This window comes from Staurois parvus, unplaced genomic scaffold (genome assembly GCF_062004578.1).
Source record: "Staurois parvus isolate SC_StPar_1 unplaced genomic scaffold, SC_StPar_1.0 ptg000227l, whole genome shotgun sequence".
Taxonomy (NCBI): Eukaryota; Metazoa; Chordata; class Amphibia; order Anura; family Ranidae; genus Staurois; species Staurois parvus.
In genome coordinates, this window is record NW_028318023.1 from 3,435,365 (window position 1) to 3,455,527 (window position 20,163).

At 44.3% G+C, this 20,163-nt stretch overlaps 1 protein-coding gene across 1 annotated transcript in view; it reads left to right on the forward strand.

Moving 5' to 3' along the window:
• The window catches only part of NPFFR2 (neuropeptide FF receptor 2), a 229,933-nt gene that overhangs the window by 201,422 nt on the left and 8,348 nt on the right, over positions 1 to 20,163 (forward strand). Inside the window, exon 3 of the mRNA XM_089679597.1 lies at positions 7,277 to 7,376. Coding sequence (XP_089535723.1) covers positions 7,277 to 7,376 — 100 coding nt within the window. The remainder of the gene's footprint in view (positions 1 to 7,276; positions 7,377 to 20,163) is intronic.

The window sequence follows — 20,163 nt, forward strand, 5'->3', positions numbered from 1 at the left end:
AGAATTGTTACTGAGGGCCACAGAACCGTTACTTAGGGCCACAGAATTGTTACTCAGGGACAGACAAAGAATTGTTACTGAGGGCCACAGAACTGTTACTTAGGGCCACAGAATTGTTACTCAGGGACAGACACAGAATTGTTACTCAGGGACACAGAATTGTTACTGAGGGCCACAGAACCGTTACTTAGGGCCACATAAACGTTACTCAGGGACACAGAATTGTTACTGAAGGCCAAAGAACCATTACTTAGGGCCACAGAATTGTTACTCAGGGACAGACACAGAATTGTTACTCAGGGACAGACACAGAATTGTTACTCAGGGACACAGAATTGTTACTGAGAGACACAGAATTGTTACTGAGGGACACAGAATTGTTACTCAGGGACACAGAATTGTTACTGAGGAACACAGAATTGTTACTGAGGGACACAGAATTTTTACTGAGGGACACAGAATTGTTACTGAGGGACACAGAATTGTTACTCAGGGACAGACACAGAATTGTTACTCAGGGACAGACAGAATTGTTACTGAGGGCCACAGAAATGTTACTTAGGGCCACAGAAACGTTACTCAGGGACACAGAATTGTTACTCAGGGACAGACACAGAATTGTTACTCAGGGACAGACACAGAATTGTTACTGAGGGACACAGAATTGTTACTGAGGGAGACAGAATTGTTACTGAGGGCCACAGAACTGTTACTTAGGGCCACAGAACTGTTACTTAGGGCCACAGAACTGTTACTCAGGGACACAGAATTGTTACTGAGGGCCACAGAACCGTTACTTAGGGCCACAGAATTGTTACTCAGGGACAGACACAGAATTGTTACTCAGGGCCACAGAATTGTTACTTAGGGCCACAGAAACGTTACTCAGGGACACAGAATTGTTACTGAGGGCCACAGAACCGTTACTTAGGGCCACAGAATTGTTACTCAGGGACAGACACAGAATTGTTACTGAGGGCCACAGAATTGTTACTTAGGGCCACAGAAACGTTACTCAGGGTCACAGAATTGTTACTGAGGGCCACAGAACCGTTACTTAGAGCCACAGAATTGTTACTCAGGGACAGACACAGAATTGTTACTGAGGGACACAGAATTGTTACTGAGGGCCACAGAACCGTTACTTAGGGCCACAGAATTGTTACTCATGGACAGACACAGAATTGTTACTCAGGGACACAGAATTGTTACTGAGGGCCACAGAACCGTTACTTAGGGCCACAGAAACGTTACTCAGGGACACAGAATTGTTACTGAGGGCCACAGAACCGTTACTTAGGGCCACAGAATTGTTACTCAGGGACAGACACAGAATTGTTACTCAGGGACAGACACAGAATTGTTACTGAGGGACACAGAATTGTTACTGAGGGACACAGAATTGTTACTGAGGGACACAGAATTGTTACTCAGGGACACAGAATTGTTACTGAGGGACACAGAATTGTTACTGAGGGACACAGAATTTTTACTGAGGGACACAGAATTGTTACTGAGGGACACAGAATTGTTACTCAGGGACAGACACAGAATTGTTACTCAGGGACAGACAGAATTGTTACTGAAGGCCACAGAAATGTTACTTAGGGCCACAGAAACGTTACTCAGGGACACAGAATTGTTACTCAGGGACAGACACAGAATTGTTACTCAGGGACAGACACAGAATTGTTACTGAGGGCCACAGAACTGTTACTTAGGGCCACAGAAACGTTACTCAGGGACACAGAATTGTTACTCAGGGACACAGAATCGTTTAATTAAAGAGTATGTCAGACAACATGCAGAGGAGTGGCAGAGGAGGCAATGTTTTAGGAGCGAGCAGACGTGGCAGCAGAGGAAGGGGTTGAGGCAGCACTATTCGCAGCCAGAGGCTAGTGCTCCCGGTGTCATCCAGTACAGTGAGGAAGAGCTAACAGAGGGCGGTCAGGAACGGGGGGAGACATCCGCCTCTTCAGCAGCCAGGCGAAGAAGTAGTGGCGAGGAGAGTGGCTCGGTAGCTGGTCTAGAGACAGGTCTGTCTCCTGACCCACACGCAGCCGAGGGGACTAGTAGTGAGGCGGAGACCCTAATTGATGATGATGAGGCTGATCGCACTTGGCAGCCTCGTCGTCATCAGGCTATTGCTTCCGCATCATCAGGAGAAGAGGGTGGCAGCTTGGCAGCGAGCAAAACAGTCGGTGGGTTGTCTCCATCGCCACACTCTGCCATGTGCCACTTTCAGGTCTCCTCACACACTGCTGGTGTGTTGAATTTTTTGACATAGGGTGCTGGCAGATTACGGGCCTCCCATAGCTGCTGCCAGGCCCCTAATCTGCCATGGGCCCCTATACCGCCTCCTCATGCTGCTGCCAAGTCCAGAGTCTGTCATGGGTCCCTGTACGGCCTCCCATTGCTGCTGTCTCCATCGCCACACTCTGCCATGTGTCACATTCAGGTCTCTTCACACTGCTGGTGTGTTGAATTTTTTGACATAGGGTGCTGGCAGATTACGGGCCTCCCATAGCTGCTGCCAGGCCCCTAATCTGCCATGGGCCCCTGTACCGCCTCCTCATGCTGCTGCCAGGTCCACAGTCTCTCATGCCATGTGCCACTTTCAGGTCTCCTCACACTGCTGGTGTGTTGAATTTTTTGACATAGGGTGCTGGCAGATTACGGGCCTCCCATAGCTGCTGCCAGGCCCCTAATCTGCCATGGGCCCCTATACCGCCTCCTCATGCTGCTGCCAAGTCCAGAGTCTGTCATGGGTCCCTGTACGGCCTCCCATTGCTGCTGTCTCCATCGCCACACTCTGCCATGTGTCACATTCAGGTCTCTTCACACTGCTGGTGTGTTGAATTTTTTGACATAGGGTGCTGGCAGATTACGGGCCTCCCATAGCTGCTGCCAGGCCCCTAATCTGCCATGGGCCCCTGTACCGCCTCCTCATGCTGCTGCCAGGTCCACAGTCTCTCATGCCATGTGCCACTTTCAGGTCTCCTCACACTGCTGGTGTGTTGAATTTTTTGACATAGGGTGCTGGCAGATTACGGGCCTCCCATAGCTGCTGCCAGGCCCCTAATCTGCCATGGGCCCCTATACCGCCTCCTCATGCTGCTGCCAAGTCCAGAGTCTGTCATGGGTCCCTGTACGGCCTCCCATTGCTGCTGTCTCCATCGCCACACTCTGCCATGTGCCACTTTCAGGTCTCCTCACACACTGCTGGTGTGTTGAATTTTTTGACATAGGGTGCTGGCAGATTACGGGCCTCCTATAGCTGCTGCCAGGCCCCTAATCTGCCATGGGCCCCTATACCGCCTCCTCATGCTGCTGCCAGGTGCAGGCGAACGTAGTCACACAGGGGAGGAACTTCTCAGTGTAATGAACAGAGAAATCGACAGATGGCTGTCTCCGCGCAAACTGAAAATCGGAACCATGTTGACCGACAACGGAAAGAACATGGTGTCTGCTCTGCGTCAAGGAAGGTTGTGCCATGCGCCATGCATGGCTCACGTGTTCAATCTGGTTGTCAAGCGGTTCCTAAAATCCACCATCCCACTGCAAGACATCCTTAAAATGTCACGTAAACTTTGCATGCATTTCAGCCATTCCTACACCGCAAAGCACACCCTCCTTGAGCTGCAGCGGCAGAACGGAATTCCACATCATCGCCTGATCTGCGACGTTGCAACAAGGTGGAATTCAACCCTACACATGTTAGACCGCCTTTACGAACAGCGAAAGGCCATCACCGATTTCCTGATGTTACAAGCGGATAAAGGTACTCCCCTGTGTAACTTCGATGTCAGCCATTGGCAGCTCATGCGTGACACCTGCCGCTTGCTCAGGCCCTTTGAGGAGGCCACGCTATTCGTGAGTCGGCAGGACTATGGGATGAATGACGTCATTCCTCTGTTGCACGTCCTGGAACAAATGCTGTTAACAATGGCTGGTCAGGGTGCGGTAGACGTGGCGCACAGATCTCAACGCCACATGACCCCTGTGGGGGCAGGACAGGAAGAAGAGGAGGAGGTAGAGGAGGACATTTGTGCTCAGGAATTATTGAGTGAAATGGGTGGTTTTTCCACTCAGCGGACAGGAGTGGAGGAGCAGGAGCATCTGGTAGAGGAGGAGGAGGAGACAGAGGACCCAGACGCACCGTGGCAGTATGCTGTGGAGATGGAGGCAGGGAGTCCCTCGCATTCCTTGGCACAAATGGCCCATAGCATGCTCGGTTGCTTGCGTAGCGACAGCCGAATAATAACCATCAGACAGAGAGATGACTTTTGGCTGTCCACCTTGTTGGACCCTCGCTACCGTTCAAAAATGGTGGCCTTTTTCACACCTGCTGAGAGGGAGGCCAAAATAACGTACTATAAAAACCACCTATGTAGTCAGTTGGTCTCTGCCTTTGTGCGCCAACGTCCATCCTCAGACACTGTGGGCCCTGTGCGCTCGCGTTCCGCTGCCATGGCAGCAGGGGAGGGGTGGGGTGGTAGGAGCAGTGGCAGCTCCACCAGCAGCGGCTGCCTCAGTCTGCAGTCGATGATGAGTAGCTTTCTTCACCAGCGCAGTGAGGAAACTACTAACCAGCCGCAGCAGCAGCAGCAGCAGCATCAGGTGGACCTGGACCAGGAGCTCAAACAACAGGCTTGGGCCTACTTGGACAGCACCCTGCCAACCGAGGTAGACAATCCCCTTGACTACTGGGCAACGAAACTTGACCTTTGGCCCCAACTAGCTGAATTTGCCCTTGAAAGGCTGTCATGCCCGGCCAGTAGCGTGGCATCGGAGCGCGTGTTTAGTGCGGCAGGAGGTATTGTAACTCCGCGGAGGACACGACTGTCCACCCAAAGTGTGGAGAGACTCACGTTTGTGAAAATGAATCAGGCGTGGATTAGTCTGGATTTCAAACCACCAGTTCCTGACACAACTGACTAAATCCACCATGAATCATGCCCCAAACATGTGCCACTTTCAGGTCTCCTCACACTGCTGTTGTGTTGAATTTTTTGACATAGGGTGCTGGCAGATTACGGGCCTCCCATAGCTGCTGCCAGGCCCCTAATCTGCCATGGGCCCCTATATACCGCCTCCTCATGCTGCTGCCAGGTCCAGAGTCTCTCATGGGTCCCTGTACGGCCTCCCATTGCTGCTGTCTCCATCGCCACACTCTGCCATGTGCCACTTTCAGGTCTCCTCACACACTGCTGTTGTGTTCAATTTTTTGACATAGGGTGCTGGCAGATTACGGGCCTCCCATAGCTTCTGCCAGGCCCCTAATCTGCCATGGGCCCCTATATACCGCCTCCTCATGCTGCTGCCAGGTCCAGAGTCTGTCATGGGTCCCTGTACGGCCTCCCATTGCTGCTGTCTCCATCGCCACACTCTGCCATGTGCCACTTTCAGGTCTCCTCACACACTGCTGGTGTGTTGAATTTTTTGACATAGGGTGCTGGCAGATTACGGGCCTCCCATAGCTGCTGCCAGGCCCCTAATCTGCCATGGGCCCCTATATACCACCTCCTCATGCTGCTGCCAGGTCCAGAGTCTGTCATGGGTCCCTGTACGGCCTCCCATTGCTGCTGTCTCCATCGCCACACTCTGCCATGTGCCACTTTCAGGTCTCCTCACACACTGCTGGTGTGTTGAATTTTTTGACATAGGGTGCTGGCAGATTACGGGCCTCCCATAGCTGCTGCCAGGCCCCTAATCTGCCATGGGCCCCTATATACCGCCTCCTCATGCTGCTGCCAGGTCCAGAGTCTGTCATGGGTCCCTGTACGGCCTCCCATTGCTGCTGTCTCCATCGCCACACTCTGCCATGTGCCACTTTCAGGTCTCCTCACACTGCTGGTGTGTTGAATTTTTTGACATAGGGTGCTGGCAGATTACGGGCCTCCCATAGCTGCTGCCAGGCCCCTAATCTGCCATGGGCCCCTATACCGCCTCCTCATGCTGCTGCCAGGTCCACAGTCTCTCATGCCATGTGCCACTTTCAGGTCTCCTCACACTGCTGGTGTGTTCAATTTTTTGACATAGGGTGCTGGCAGATTACGGGCCTCCCATAGCTGCTGCCAGGCCCCTAATCTGCCATGGGCCCCTATATACCGCCTCCTCATGCTGCTGCCAATTCCAGAGTCTCTCATGGGTCCCTGTATGGCCTCCCATTGCTGCTGTCTCCATCGCCACACTCTGCCATGTGCCACTTTCAGGTCTCCTCACACACTGCTGGTGTGTTGAATTTTTTGACATAGGGTGCTGGCAGATTACGGGCCTCCCATAGCTGCTGCCAGGCCCCTAATCTGCCATGGGCCCCTATATACCGCCTCCTCATGCTGCTGCCAAGTCCAGAGTCTGTCATGGGTCCCTGTACGGCCTCCCATTGCTGCTGTCTCCATCGCCACACTCTGCCATGTGCCACTTTCAGGTCTCCTCACACTGCTGGTGGGTTCCATTTTGTCATAGGGTGCTGTATGGCCTCCCATTGCTGCTGCCTCCACCGCCACACTGTGGCTCCAAACACTGGTTTTGGCCCCGTGACTGGCCAAATGAGTGAAGTGTGCGGTGATTCTAAGATCGACGGCACTCATCTGCATGTCATACTGACTGACAGTATTATTTCTCTTCCCCAGCAGACTCCAAGGGCATTTAAATTAAAGGTACAGTGTTCTGCACTAATATTAAGTCTCTCTGAAGCCTAGAAACACCCTTTTTTAAGTTAAATTCACAGCGAATATATTCGACTCGAATCGAATATTGTCCACGAATTCGCCGAATCAGTCGAATCGAATTTTTGAATACTTCGCTCATCTCTAGTTACTACACTGTTTTTTGTTTTTTGTTTTTTACAAGGACATAGTGAAGAAAATGTCTTCCATAAAATAGTCTACAAGAACATATCTGCAAATACATTAACTGTTGATTTAGATTTTAAAGCATAATAAACATGAATTAAATTGGAGCCTTTATAAATGTATAGGCTAATGTAATATGCAAGTAAATGTAAATTAAATATAGACAAGTGTTCTATTAGTGTTCCTGCATATATTTTTTTTTAATATTTGATTAAAACCATTTGTAGCATTTGCACAAGGTTATTGTCATTAAAATGGGATTTAGAAGCTTTAGTGCTCTGGGCATCAAGGTTGTGTGCAAAATGTTGTTTATGAAAAAATACTTAATCCTGTAATGCGTTTGCAAGTGTCACCTTAGATGTTCTTTCTTATTTAATGGATTGTTCATGCTGTAAAGTGTTTTTTTTGTTTCCAAACAGGTTGGCCATTTGGCAATACGATTTGTAAAATGAGTGGCATGGTTCAAGGAATTTCTGTGTCTGCCTCTGTTTTCACATTGGTAGCAATAGCTGTGGACAGGTAAGTGGAGAATGGATATTTAAAGCTGAACTTCCAGTACATAAAAGGACAACAGTAGATGCAGTGATTTATTTTTGTAATTGTTAATTTTATTTTTAAATGCAACTACCGTAAGCAGCATGATAATATCTGTGTCTTGTAATTCCCAACAGAGCAGCACTTAAACTGGAAAAAAGATGGAATACCAAAAGCCAAAACTGGCTTTCCTTAACCACTTGCCCTCCTGAGGATTTACCCCCCTTAATGACCAGGCCTAATTTTGCTACTCGGCGCTGCACTAATTCAACTGATAATTGCGTGGTCATGCAACGCTTCACCCAAACAAAATTTACGTCCTTTTTTTCACACAAATAGAGCTTTCTTTCGGTGGTATTTGATCACCTGTGCGCTTTTTATTTTTCAAGCAATAAAAAAAGACCAAAAAATTTGAAGAAAAACAATATTTTTTACTTTCAGCTATAAAAAATATATAGTAAACTCAAAATTAGTTATAAATTTAGGCCAAAATGTATTCTGCTTCATGTTTTTGGTAAAAAAATCCCAATAAGTGTATATTGATTGCTTTTTGTGAACGTTATAGCGTCTACAAACTATGGTATAGATACTGCAATTTACGCCAGTTTTTTGCTGTACAGCACTGCGCTAGTTTAACGGACAATTGCGCGGTCATGCAATACGGTACATAAATGAAATTTATGTCCTTTTTTTCACACAAATAGAGATTTGTTTCGGTGGTATTTGATCACATGTGCGTTTTTAATTTTTTGCGCTATAAAAAAAAAAGGCTGACAATTTTGAGAAAAAAAAAACAATATTTTGTACTTTTTTGCTATAAAACATGTCCAGTAAAAAAAATTAAAAAATCAAATTTCCTCATAAATTTCAGCCAAAATGCATTCTGTGACATGTCTTTGCTAAAACAAAACCCAATACATGTAAATTAATTGGTTTACGTGAAAGTTATAGCATTTACAAATGGCAGGAAAGATACTCGGATTTTTAATTTTTTTTATACTAATAATGGTGGAGATCAGCGACTTATGGCGGCGATCAGTGACTTATGGCGGCGATCAGCGACTTATGGCAGGACTGCGGGACTGCGGCTGACATTCTGACACTGGGGGGGAACTGACTTAGGGTCACTGACATCCCCAGTGACCAATACAGTGATCAGTGCAAAAAAAAAAAAACACTGACACTGTACTAATGGCACTGGGGAGGAAGAGATTAACTTTTTTTTTGCACTGAAAGGGTTAACTGTGTGAGGGGAGTGTTTTACTAATGGGCTAAGGGTTTATTTACTAAAGCTGGTTCACTCAGAATCTAGTGCACTTCTGCACAGAAACCAATAAGTTTACAGGTTTTATTGCTAAAGCTTAATTGAACAAGCTGAGTTTAGAAGCTAATTGGCTACCATGCACAGATGCACAAGATTCTGAGTGAACCAGCTTTAGTAAAATAAACCCCTCAGTGCCATTTCTGTCCACTGCTTCGTTCCTCTGCTATTAGCATGAATCACTTCTGACAAGTTTTTCTGTCACTGAGAGAAAAAAGATGACGAGGAAGGGACCTCCAGCAGATTGACAGACTAAGCACTGTTCCTGTTTGCTGTGTGAAGGGAGATGTGTTTCTTCCCTCCAATCATCTCTCAGAGTTCTCCTCAATGAGCTCTGCAGAGTGTAATTTCAGCTCTCCACCCCCTTTTTTCTGAACCCCCAGACAAGTTTTATAAATTCAGCACTTGGAACAGATGTAGATGTAGCGCTGCTCCCATGTGGGCCACTTGTATTTTTGCCCAGGTTTCCCCTTCTTTGCCCCGCAGCCAGGCACAGTGTATTTCTTCAGAAAAAATACACACACACACAAACATTTCTGCTTGTTGTCTTCAATGACCAGTCTAGGGGATTTGTGTTTTTGGAGTTTTATTGTAGAACTGGGGATAGGGATAGTGAATTTAGTAGGATACTCCATAATTAGAACTATTCACATTGAGGACATCTAGCTGATGTCTTAGTTGAACACTGTTGGAAGTCCTGGCTGAAAGTAGAGAGCAGACCTCTCTTTAGTTTGTAGCAACAAGTAGTTTAGGAGTGAGCAAAGTTCCTTTTTCAGTAGTAGTAGTAGTTACAGGATTGAGCTCCTCAAATAAAAGCCAGTTCGACAGACTGCAACTGCTCAGTAGCTGAGCAAAGTCCTTTGCAGTAGCATCAATTGGTAAGGCTCTTCAGAACACTAGCCAGTGTTCCCTTTCCTTTTCAGACCCATGATGACTATCAAGCAGCAAGGGGGTAGCAAGCACACAGAGTCCTTCAATTCCTCAATGTCTATACTCACAAGGCCCAAGGACAGAATGGTTGCCTCCTTTCAATCTTCCAAGTGAAACCTTCCAGTGATACCAGATAGAACTTTGGCAGACAGCTCCCCTCAGTCAGCTTACTGTAAAATCAGGGACACTCTCTCCAACTTCAGGCCCTCAGGTCGACCACCTGAGACCCGCATGGCAGCCAGTGTCAGGCAAGGTAAGCCTGCCCCCAGCCTGACTGTCACGTACCTGATGGGAGACTGAATTGATGAAGTCTGCCTCACTTGTCTCACTAGCCCTGACCCCGCTGAGGTTGGAACAGAGGGAGTCTAGGGACCAGGGGGACAAGAGCGCCAGTGGTTGTTGCTTGCGACTCTTGCAGATGATGACCTTGGTAGGCATAGTATCCTCTGATTTGGGCACCATAGAAATAGACCAGGCAGGTTCAGTGGATTGCCAGATGTGCAGCAGAGCAAGGTAGGTAGCAAGGACACAGGACTGGAGCAGAGTTATAGGATAGCCGGGGTCAGAAACAGTTGGGCAGCGCGGTACAGAATTAGAAGGAGAAGCCAAAGTCAAGAGCAGAGCCGAAGTCAGGAACCAGGAGCAGGAGAGCAATCAGAGTCAGGTCAGGAACAAGCCGGGTCAGCAACAAAGGAATCGTACAGGAGCAAGCAGGACACAGGGGGGAGCTGAAGACCAGTCAGCACTGAATCTGAGCAGAGGCACTCCTTAAATGGCCCATCTGGCACCAATCTTCGCCATGCATGTGCATGTGTGATCGCGCATTCCTATGCCCCTGCGCACAACCGGCAATTCTTCTGTGGAATCTCCTTTGCACATGCGCGTTTCCGATCGCGATTCTTCGTGCCGGAAATCCCTCACACTGACTTGGTTCAATCCTCTCCCGGGAAAGACATTATTTATTTATTATTTATTTCAGGTACTTATATAGTGCTGTCAATTTACACAGCGCTTTACATATATATATTGTACATTCACATCAGTCCCTAACCCTCAAGGGGTGTACAATCTAAGTCCCTAACTTACATTCATACATACACAAGTAGGGCCAATTTAGACAGGATCCAATTAACCTACCAGCATGTCTTTGGAGTGTGAGAGGAAACTGGAGTATCCGGAGGAAACCCACGCAGGCACAGGGAGAACATGCAAACTCCAGGCAGGTGGTGCCGTGGCAGGGATTCGAACAAACGACCCTAGTACTGCCAGGCGGAAGTGCTAACCATTTAGCCACTGTGCTGCCCTGTGGACATTGAATCGATGTGCTCACAGAACATAAATACCACTCCCAGCATGCAATGGGACTGCCCTCCCCCTGCCAGTGCTTTACCAATATTAATGCTGCTCATTTATTTGCCAAGTTCCCTCCCAGATTCTGGAAGGCTCTCATAGCTTCATGAAGGCAGACAGAACTCACAGCAAATCCAGGAGCACCAGAGCATCATGAGCAGTCTTGACTAATTAATCACAGCACTCTGTTAAGCAGAGAGCCCAAATAGATTTTCCTAACAGCCTCTCCGTTAAGCAGAGAAACACAGCTATATACAGCTATATTTATCTGAGCTAAATCCTAGTACCTAACTAGGAGGGTGCTACATAGAGAAGAGAAGACTGCTGATAGACAGGTACAATTTATGAGGAGGATTTGTTTCATATCTTTATATCACCTGAGACCAGTCACTTCACTGGGTGTATTTAAGGGTTTACAATCACATTGACTAGTTCGGCATTAAAGCAATTTTTTAAATTTGTGTGCGCACATGTGAAATCTTCATTTTTGTCCATAAAATTACATAAAACCCCCAGAACATTATATATTTTTTGAAAGCAGATACCCTGTAGAATAAAGAGATGATAGTTAAAAATGTTTATGTTCAGGAAAAAAAATTAATAAAATGAATTTTAGTGCAAACTCACACAATATACAGTAATACCCAAGTTTTACTAACATATAAAAAATTAGATTGCATCGAGTAAATAGATACCAAGTCTTAAAATTGCATGTGTCTGTGATATTGCAAAAAAAAAACTATGGTATCCAAAAATCTAGATAGATGACACTTTAAAAGCTATTGCAGCTCATCAGTTTAGAGTTAACACTGGTTTGCGCAATACCTCACAAGTGTGGTGCATCCATGGTTTACATACGTGTACGTGCCCTGGGCATGAGTTTGCAGATTTGTGCAGGGGTTACGGTAATTTTTAAAAAATACATTTTATGATCAATTTTTTTTTACTTTTTAATTTTATGTAGTTTTTTTTAACTTTATTGCTATTACAAAGGGTTAATTAACCCCTATGTGACAGCATTTGGCAAGTGATAGGTACCCTTTTCGGAGATATTATGGTTCTAACAGACCCCCAATGTCTCCCCTGCCCTCCAATGTATATACCTGAACGCAGGTCTGCTCGGCTAGATGCTACCCTGGCTGTACCGGCCAGGAAATGGTGGATCTGAAACTGGAAGTGATGAAATCGTTTCCAGTTTCTTTGTTTACAGGGGAGAGAGAGGCATGGATGTGTCTCGGTCTCCCCCCATTCCCCATCCTGATGTTGGTGGTAATCGAAATTCTGAATCACAGCTTTTCTATAAAAGCATTTCACAATTACAGTTAAAGATACATAAAATCTCTAGCACATAGTAATGGTTTCCATACACCGCGCATGCGATGGCCAACTAATCTGAAACAGCTGTATGATGGCAAGGGTTTGTCATAAAAGATTGCGCCATCGTAAACTGTATCTGTGTTGCAAACCAGCTAGCTGTTTTGGGTGAACAGTTGACCTGGGAGACAAAAAGGAACAATGGGCATAGTTTTGCCCACTACCCTAAGATGAAGTATAAACTCTATACTTTTTTTTTTGTTTTGTGATATAAGAGACACATTTAAATTTTACAGTATTCTGTTTTAAGAGGGTGCTGCTATGCTTTTCACTGGTTTAGTGAAGGGCTTTATGGCTAACCTCACCATAACCTGTCTGGCTATACTTTTCTTATAACCATAAGAGTCAGGGAATGCATAATTGAATGATAAACAAACTGGATATAACCAGAAGTTTATTTTCTGACCAAAATAGTACTGACTTTCTTTCCTTACAGAAATACTGTCAAAGCCCTAGAAAATATGTTGATTTTTTTTTTCGTTTTTTTCCAATGTCTTTATTTTTCAAACAGAAACAAAGATTTGCAGTTTTAAGCTCATCCGTGAAAATCAGATGTTGTGTTCACATATGATAAAAATTTTCTAGCCTGCACATTCGGTTTTTTTCGTCCAGTCAGAATAAGTTGTCAAAAGAACTATGCTAATGAATAGATAAATGACTGATACAGAACTTTTTGTACAATTTTCCTATCACTCGCTGGACCAAGATGCTACACAGTCATATAAATTCTGATGAATATCTACTAAACAACTGCACTCAGTGACTACAATTATTAAATGCCTAAAAAAGTTAGCTGCTGTGTGTAACACTATGTGTGCTTACATGAAATTTCTAAAGCCCGCTGTAGGCCTGATGTCATGAAGCTGGGCCAGTCTCTGATAAGATCTAGACCATATGGCCGGGATCCACCCAGAAACCTGGTCCAGCACCTAGCTCAGCCTCTCAGCTGAGCTTCTGGGAGACTGAGCCAGCTGCTCCCACTACTCCCCAGTCTGGTGCTCCAATGAGCGAAGGAGGGCCAGAGCAGAGAGACGTGACTGACAGTTATGGCTTTCTGCTCAGAGCGGAGGGGAGAACTGAGCAGTGTTTGATCGGCACAAAATGAATCAACCAAATGAATGGGCTGCCATGCCCGAGCACAGGCCCACAATAGTGTGAACCAAGCCTTCTATGAGGATCATGTGTGATACCACAATTTTCATCAATGGGCTGCAGGTGTGAAGAAGCATGCACCATTTCAAATCCTGGTTTGCTTACCTCTCTTTAATTTCTGGTAACTTGGAGTTGATACTCTAGCCTGATTCTTCTATATTTGTGGTATGCCCTTTCAGAGATGTCTTTATTGCTGAGGGAATAAAACTCAGCATGAATTTATTTAACTCTGAATGGGCTCATCAGCTCAAACACTGAGAAAGTCCCATCAGATTCTACTTTTATTTAGCACACATCAAGTATATCACAGTGGCATTACCACAGTTTAAGCTTTTTCAAGAGGACACAAATGCGTATACCTTACTTACAGAAATTTATTGTCTCTCAAAAAGATCACAGAACTCTCCCTGATTTTAAACGTCATCTACTTTTATCTCCAAAAGGATTGTGCTTTGTTCAGGCATCACCCAGGATCAGCCTTAAAGCCTAGTACACACTATGAGGAAAAACGGCCAGATGAGATTTGTTGTGTATGTTATCTCATGTATCGTTTGTGGCGTACAATATGTATGAAGGACTACCATGAGGGATCACTTGTCCAACATCAATACTCAAAAGTATACAAATGTAGTGAAACAGTTTGTACGTCACCGTGGATCGAACCTAAGGTCTTTAAGAGTACAGATTATAGAGAAAATTGACCCTTCCAAAAGGGGAGGTGGTTGCTTCTCAATGCTCAGCAGAAGAGAGGCCTTCTAGGTTGTTAAGTTAGACACTTGAATCCCCAAGGGCCTAAACCACGAGTGGGACATCATTCATTATTATGAGTGATGCATCATGTCACTTCACTCTTTTATTACTTTATTTTTTCCTGTTACCATTTTTCCCTTCCTTCCCCCCTCTCCCTTTCTTTTTCCCCCCTCCCTTTTTTCCTTTCCCTTTTTCCCTTCTTCCTTCCCTTTCCCTTCCCCTTCCTCCCTTGAGCGCACTATTTATGTAATATAACACATCTGCTCCTGCTGCAGCTTCTCATCTGGTTTGCTACAAAGTTACAATTTTGCTGTCTGATCATTGGACGAGAGGAGACTTATGCCTGGTACACACGATGAGATAATCTGATGAAAAAAAAACACATACGGAGCGATTATCCCATAATCTGATCATTAGTACACAGCTTTTGAGAGCCAATCACGGATGTTCATGCAAAAATATCCAAAGGGACAAGCAGGAAAATTTTTCTTGTAAGATGACAGAATGAACGGTTTTCATATAGTTAGTATAGTATTTGTAGGGAAAAAAAAAAGAGCAAACAAGACCATGCATGCTCAAAAACGAAGGAATACAATACAATACAATATAATACATTACATCACTTCCAAAGTTGTATTCTGTCTTATGAGAATTTTCGTAACTTTAGTAACCTAGTCGTTTGTGCAAAAAAAAAAAAAGGGGGCGATCGTTCATCCAGTATTGTCATTGTGCATACTAGACATAATATAATACTTGCTTCTGCCTGTAGAAGACTGCTGACATCGTCTAAGCCTAGGCAAGTCCCTTAATAGAAGCTAAAGTGCTGCCCTTTAATGATAAAATGTAGAGTGTTTGAAAAAAACTAAATTAATGCTACATATTGAGACATGTCAATGTATTCATACAACCTTAAAAACAGTTACTGAAAGGTCCTCTTTAATAGGAACAACTTCCGTTTTGCATTCTTTAGCTTCCAGCGAATTTTCACTCCAATGAAAAAAAGTTCACTGTTCAAAGTTGTAGGGTTCACCATAAGAGATGAGCCAACTGTTTTTATTGGGTTGCTTAGGAAATGGTACGTTTTATTGAATGTGTGAAAATATATAGCAAGCAGATAAAAGTACTTTTCCAAGGTAGTCACAGAACAATATGATAAATAAAACACCAATATATTTGACCAACTATGCAAGCAGTTTAGGAGTAGCATAAACAGCCTTACAATACTTCAGATCTTTAAACAGAAATAAAACTTAGCCACACTTTATGTCAGTTTTCAGGTACATGCCATGTGCTAGAATTAATGGCTTCTGAAGTCATAATCCTCACCAGATTAAAAGCAATGTTTACAGTGTTTTGGATCAATTAGAGGTGAAAAACTGTTCAACGTGAGGATTTCTGAGTTCTTTTTTTTTATATATATAAGAGATTAGACAGCAAATGCAGTATAAACATTAATACCAAACTACAACAGATATTTAAAAGCATGCCAACATATTGAACAAAGACCTGTGTAAATTAAGAAACCATTTAACAGAAACAGTTGAATCTGCAGTGATCAAATAACATTTTTAACTGTGTAAGTCAATATTAAAGAAATAGAACTTCTCTCTAAAACATATACACTGCTCAAAAAAATGAAAGGAACACTTTTTAATCAGAGTATAGCGTCAAGTCAATTAACTCCTGGGATGTTGATCTGGTCAGTTAAGTAGCAGAGGGGGTTGTGAATCACTTTCAGCTGCTTCGGTGTTAATGAAATTAACAACAGCTGCACTAGATAATAAGACAACTCCCAAAACAGGATTGGTTTTACAGGTGGAAGCCACTGATATTTGTTTCCCTACTCATCTTTTCTGACTGGTTTTCACTAGTTTTGCATTTGGCTACGGTCAGTGTCACTACTGACAGCATGAGGCGATACCTGGACCCCACAGAGGTTGCACGTCCTCCTGGATGGCACATCAATACGTGCCATTGCCAGAAGGTTTGCTGTGTCTCCTAGCACAGTCTCAAGAGCATGGAGGAGATTCCAGGAGACCGGCAATTACTCTAGGAGAGCTGGACAGGGCTGTAGAAGGTCTCTAACTCATCAGCAGGACTGGTATCTGCTCCTTTGTGCAAGGAGAAGCAGGATGACCACTGCCAGAGCCCTACAAAATGACCTCCAGCAGGCCACTGGTATGAATGTCTCTGACCAAAAAATCAGAAACAGACTTCATGATGGTGACCTGAGGGCCCGACATCCTGGCTCACTGCCCAGCACCATAGAGCTCGATTGGCATTCGGCATTGAACACCAGAATTGGCAGGTCCACCACTGGTGCCCTGTGCTTTTCACAGATGAGAGCAAGTTCATCCTGAGCACTTCATGCTGCCTTTAACACCGTTCAACATGACTGTTTTGGTGGTGAGTCAATGATGGTCTGAGGAGGCATATCCATGGAGGGACACAGAGACCTCTACAGGCTAGACAATAGCACCCTGACTGACATTAGGTATCGGGATGAAATCCTTGGACCCATTGTCAGACCCTATGCTGGTGCAGTGGGTCCTGGGTTCCTCCTGGGGCATGACAATGCCTGGCCTCATGTGGCAAGAGTATGCAAGCAGTTCCTGAAGGATGAAGGAATTGATACCATTGAATGGCCCCCACGCACACCTGACCTAAATCCAATAGAACACCTCTGGGATATCATGTTTTGGTCCATCCGACGCTACCAGGTTGCACCTCAGACTGTCCAGGAGCTCAGTGATGCCCTGGTCCAGATCTGGGTGGAAATACCCCAGGACACTATCCTTCGTCTCATTAGGAGCATGCCCCGACATTGTCAGACATGTAAACAAGCACGTGGGGGTCATACAAACTACTGAGTACCATTTTGAGTTGCTGCAATGATATTTCAGCAAAATTGACTAAGCTGCTGCATCATTTTTTCACTTTCATTTTTGGGTGTCTTTGAATTCAGTCCTCTGTAGATTGATAATTTTAATTTCCATCAAACAATGGGGCATCTTTACGGTTCTAACACATTACCCAGCCCATATCAGTATAGATATCCAGTATGATATTTTTCCTATTGAGATCTGATGTGTTTTCAAAGTGTTCCTTTAATATTTTGAGCAGTGTACATGCATTAAAAAGCAAAAAAGGCATATGTTTTAAAGACCTTCAACTTGTCATTTAGAAAAACATAAATTAATGTACCTTCCTATGTGCATCTATACAATGGTTTATAATATGCAGTTAATGCACCCATCTTGCACGCTCATGCAATGCTGTACCCAAATTAAATTCTTATAATTTTTTTTGACACATATAGAGCCCACTGGGTTTTTTTTTTGCTAAACAAACGAAAAAAGCCCAGAAATGTAGAAAAAAATTTTTTTCTTAGTTTCTGTTATAAACTTTTGTAAATTAATAATTTTTCTCCTTCACTGATGTGTGCTGATGAGGCTGCACTGATAGGCAGCACTGATAGACTGCACTGATGGACACTGATAAGCAGGACTGATGGACACTGACAGGCATCACTGATGGGCACTGAAAGGCAACACTGATGGGCACTGATAGGCAGCACTGATCATCCCTGATTGGCACTGATAGGTGGCACTGATAGACGACACTGATGAGGAGGCACTGATGGGCACTGACAGGCATCACTGATGGGCAATGAAAGGCAGCACTGATGGGCACTGACAGGCATCACTAATGGGCACTGAAAGGCAGCACTGATGGGGCCTGATTATAAGTGTAGATATCCCATCTGAGGATTGTCACTTACCGGCTCTCCTTATGAGGTGGCAGGAGTAGGAGAAGACTGCCGATAGCCGGCACTTCCTGTTTACATGTGATCAGCTGTAACTGGACACAGCTGATCACATGGTACAGAGCCTGCATCATTGGCTCTTTACCTCGGTCAGTGATCTGCTGTGTCACAGGGACACAGATGGACCATGGGTGTGCATGAGTGGCAAGAATGGGAGAACATCATATGAAGTCCTCCCAGAACAACAGCGGTCCCACTTGGCCATCATAGTACTATAGGCTGGGCTAGATTCAGTTAAACGTGGTCTTGTATAATGCTATACATTGTATACGGTCTTTTATTTTTTTATTATAAATTTTTTCAAATTTAGAGACAGAAATCACATATCTGCAATTATCAGGGATGGGTCAGGAGTGGTAGCTGGGACTGTTGCAGAACAACACATGGTGACGCGAAATTAACTCCCATTAGCGGACAGGTTCTTCTCATTCAATCAGCTCCATTATATAAATACTGAGATGTTGGAAGTCAGAATGTTTTTAAAATGTTTAGCTATGTAAATATACAGTTAAATCCCAAGTTCAATTAACTTGAAATTTCTCTCTTGCAGTGGGGCTGTGCCTGCACTACAGGGATGTATTGCGCATTTTGGTTTAGATGACATAGAAAAGATGATGTCACAAGTCAGGATGTGTGGGTTGCTAACTAGGAATTATTTAGCCAGGCTTCTGAGGGGGTCCAAATGGCCTACAGGAAAATAATAAAACTAATGATCATTTTACAAAGCTGTGATTTTTTTTTTAAATATCAGTTGGGGCCCCTTGACTGCATAGGCTGTTTTCTGGAAAAGGTGAACTTAGTCTTTAAAGTGGAACTTCACTCTTTTAATCAGCATTGACTATTTTGAATCTTTATGTTGCTACTATTAGTAAATAGATAGGAACATATATTATATTTACTTGTTTTAAACTTTTTTTCACATTTCTATAGTTACTTTCTGGTTTCCATGCCTAGGCAAATAATGTCATACATCCCAGGAGTCTTCAGGGAGGGGAGTAGGCATTTTCTCAGCTAAGCACACCCTCCTGTCTGCATGCCTGAGCTAAGGGCAGATAGATTCCAGATAATAATTGCTACATGAATCATCTACCCTTACTGAAGATAGCCATGGCCAGAAATAGTAGGGGATGCTTTTCAAAGTAATTTCTCAGCAAAATAAAGCATCGAGACAAGGATGGATGAATTCGCTTTGAACATTAAAAAGGAATTAAATAGAACTTTCAGTTTGTGGTGCTCAGATACAGCGTAGTTCCACTTTATTACTGAGAAAATTTTCTGAAAAATATATTCATATTTGGTGACTAATGATGTGATTCTGAATTTCATACATGAAATTATTATATAATGTTCATCTGTACCTCTGCTAAACTTTATAATGAAAGCAGTAACTCACACGTGGAAATGCTGCTGAACGTAGAAAGACAGTGGGGTTGATTTACTAGAGGTAAATATACTGTGCACTGCAAGTATAGTTGCTTTATATCCCAGGGGGAAGCTCTGAAATGAGATGAAGCTCTGCTGATTTCTTTCATCCAATCATGTGTAAGCAATAATGCTGTTTTTTGTTTTTTTTCATTTTCCTTGCATGTTCCCCTCAGATCTGTGCTCTTGTAGTGCACTTCCAAGTGCACTTGGAGTGCAGAGACTATTTGCCTTTAGTCTAGGTTCACACCTATGCGTTTTCCGCTGAATTTTTCATTTTGCATAAATGCACAGCAGTCCATTTAACATGATTTCCTATGGGGCAGGTTCACATCTCTGTGTTTTCACCTGGTGTGTTTTTTGGAAAGGGCCAGGGTCTTTTTTTAAATGCAAACCATTGCGTTTTTGGTTCTATATGGAGACACTGCAGAAAAGCATGTCGTGCGGTTTAATCTTCCCAGCAACAAGTAGAAAAAAAAAACAACGCATCCAAAACTGCTATTTTTACACCTTTGACATCAGTTCAACGTGTCTGAAAAATAACTGAATTGATCATGATAACCCAATGAATCGGATTCTTCCATCTTCATTCTTTCATACTGCACTAGAAGAAAGAAGAGAAGGATATGACCCGCTGCTTAACTGTG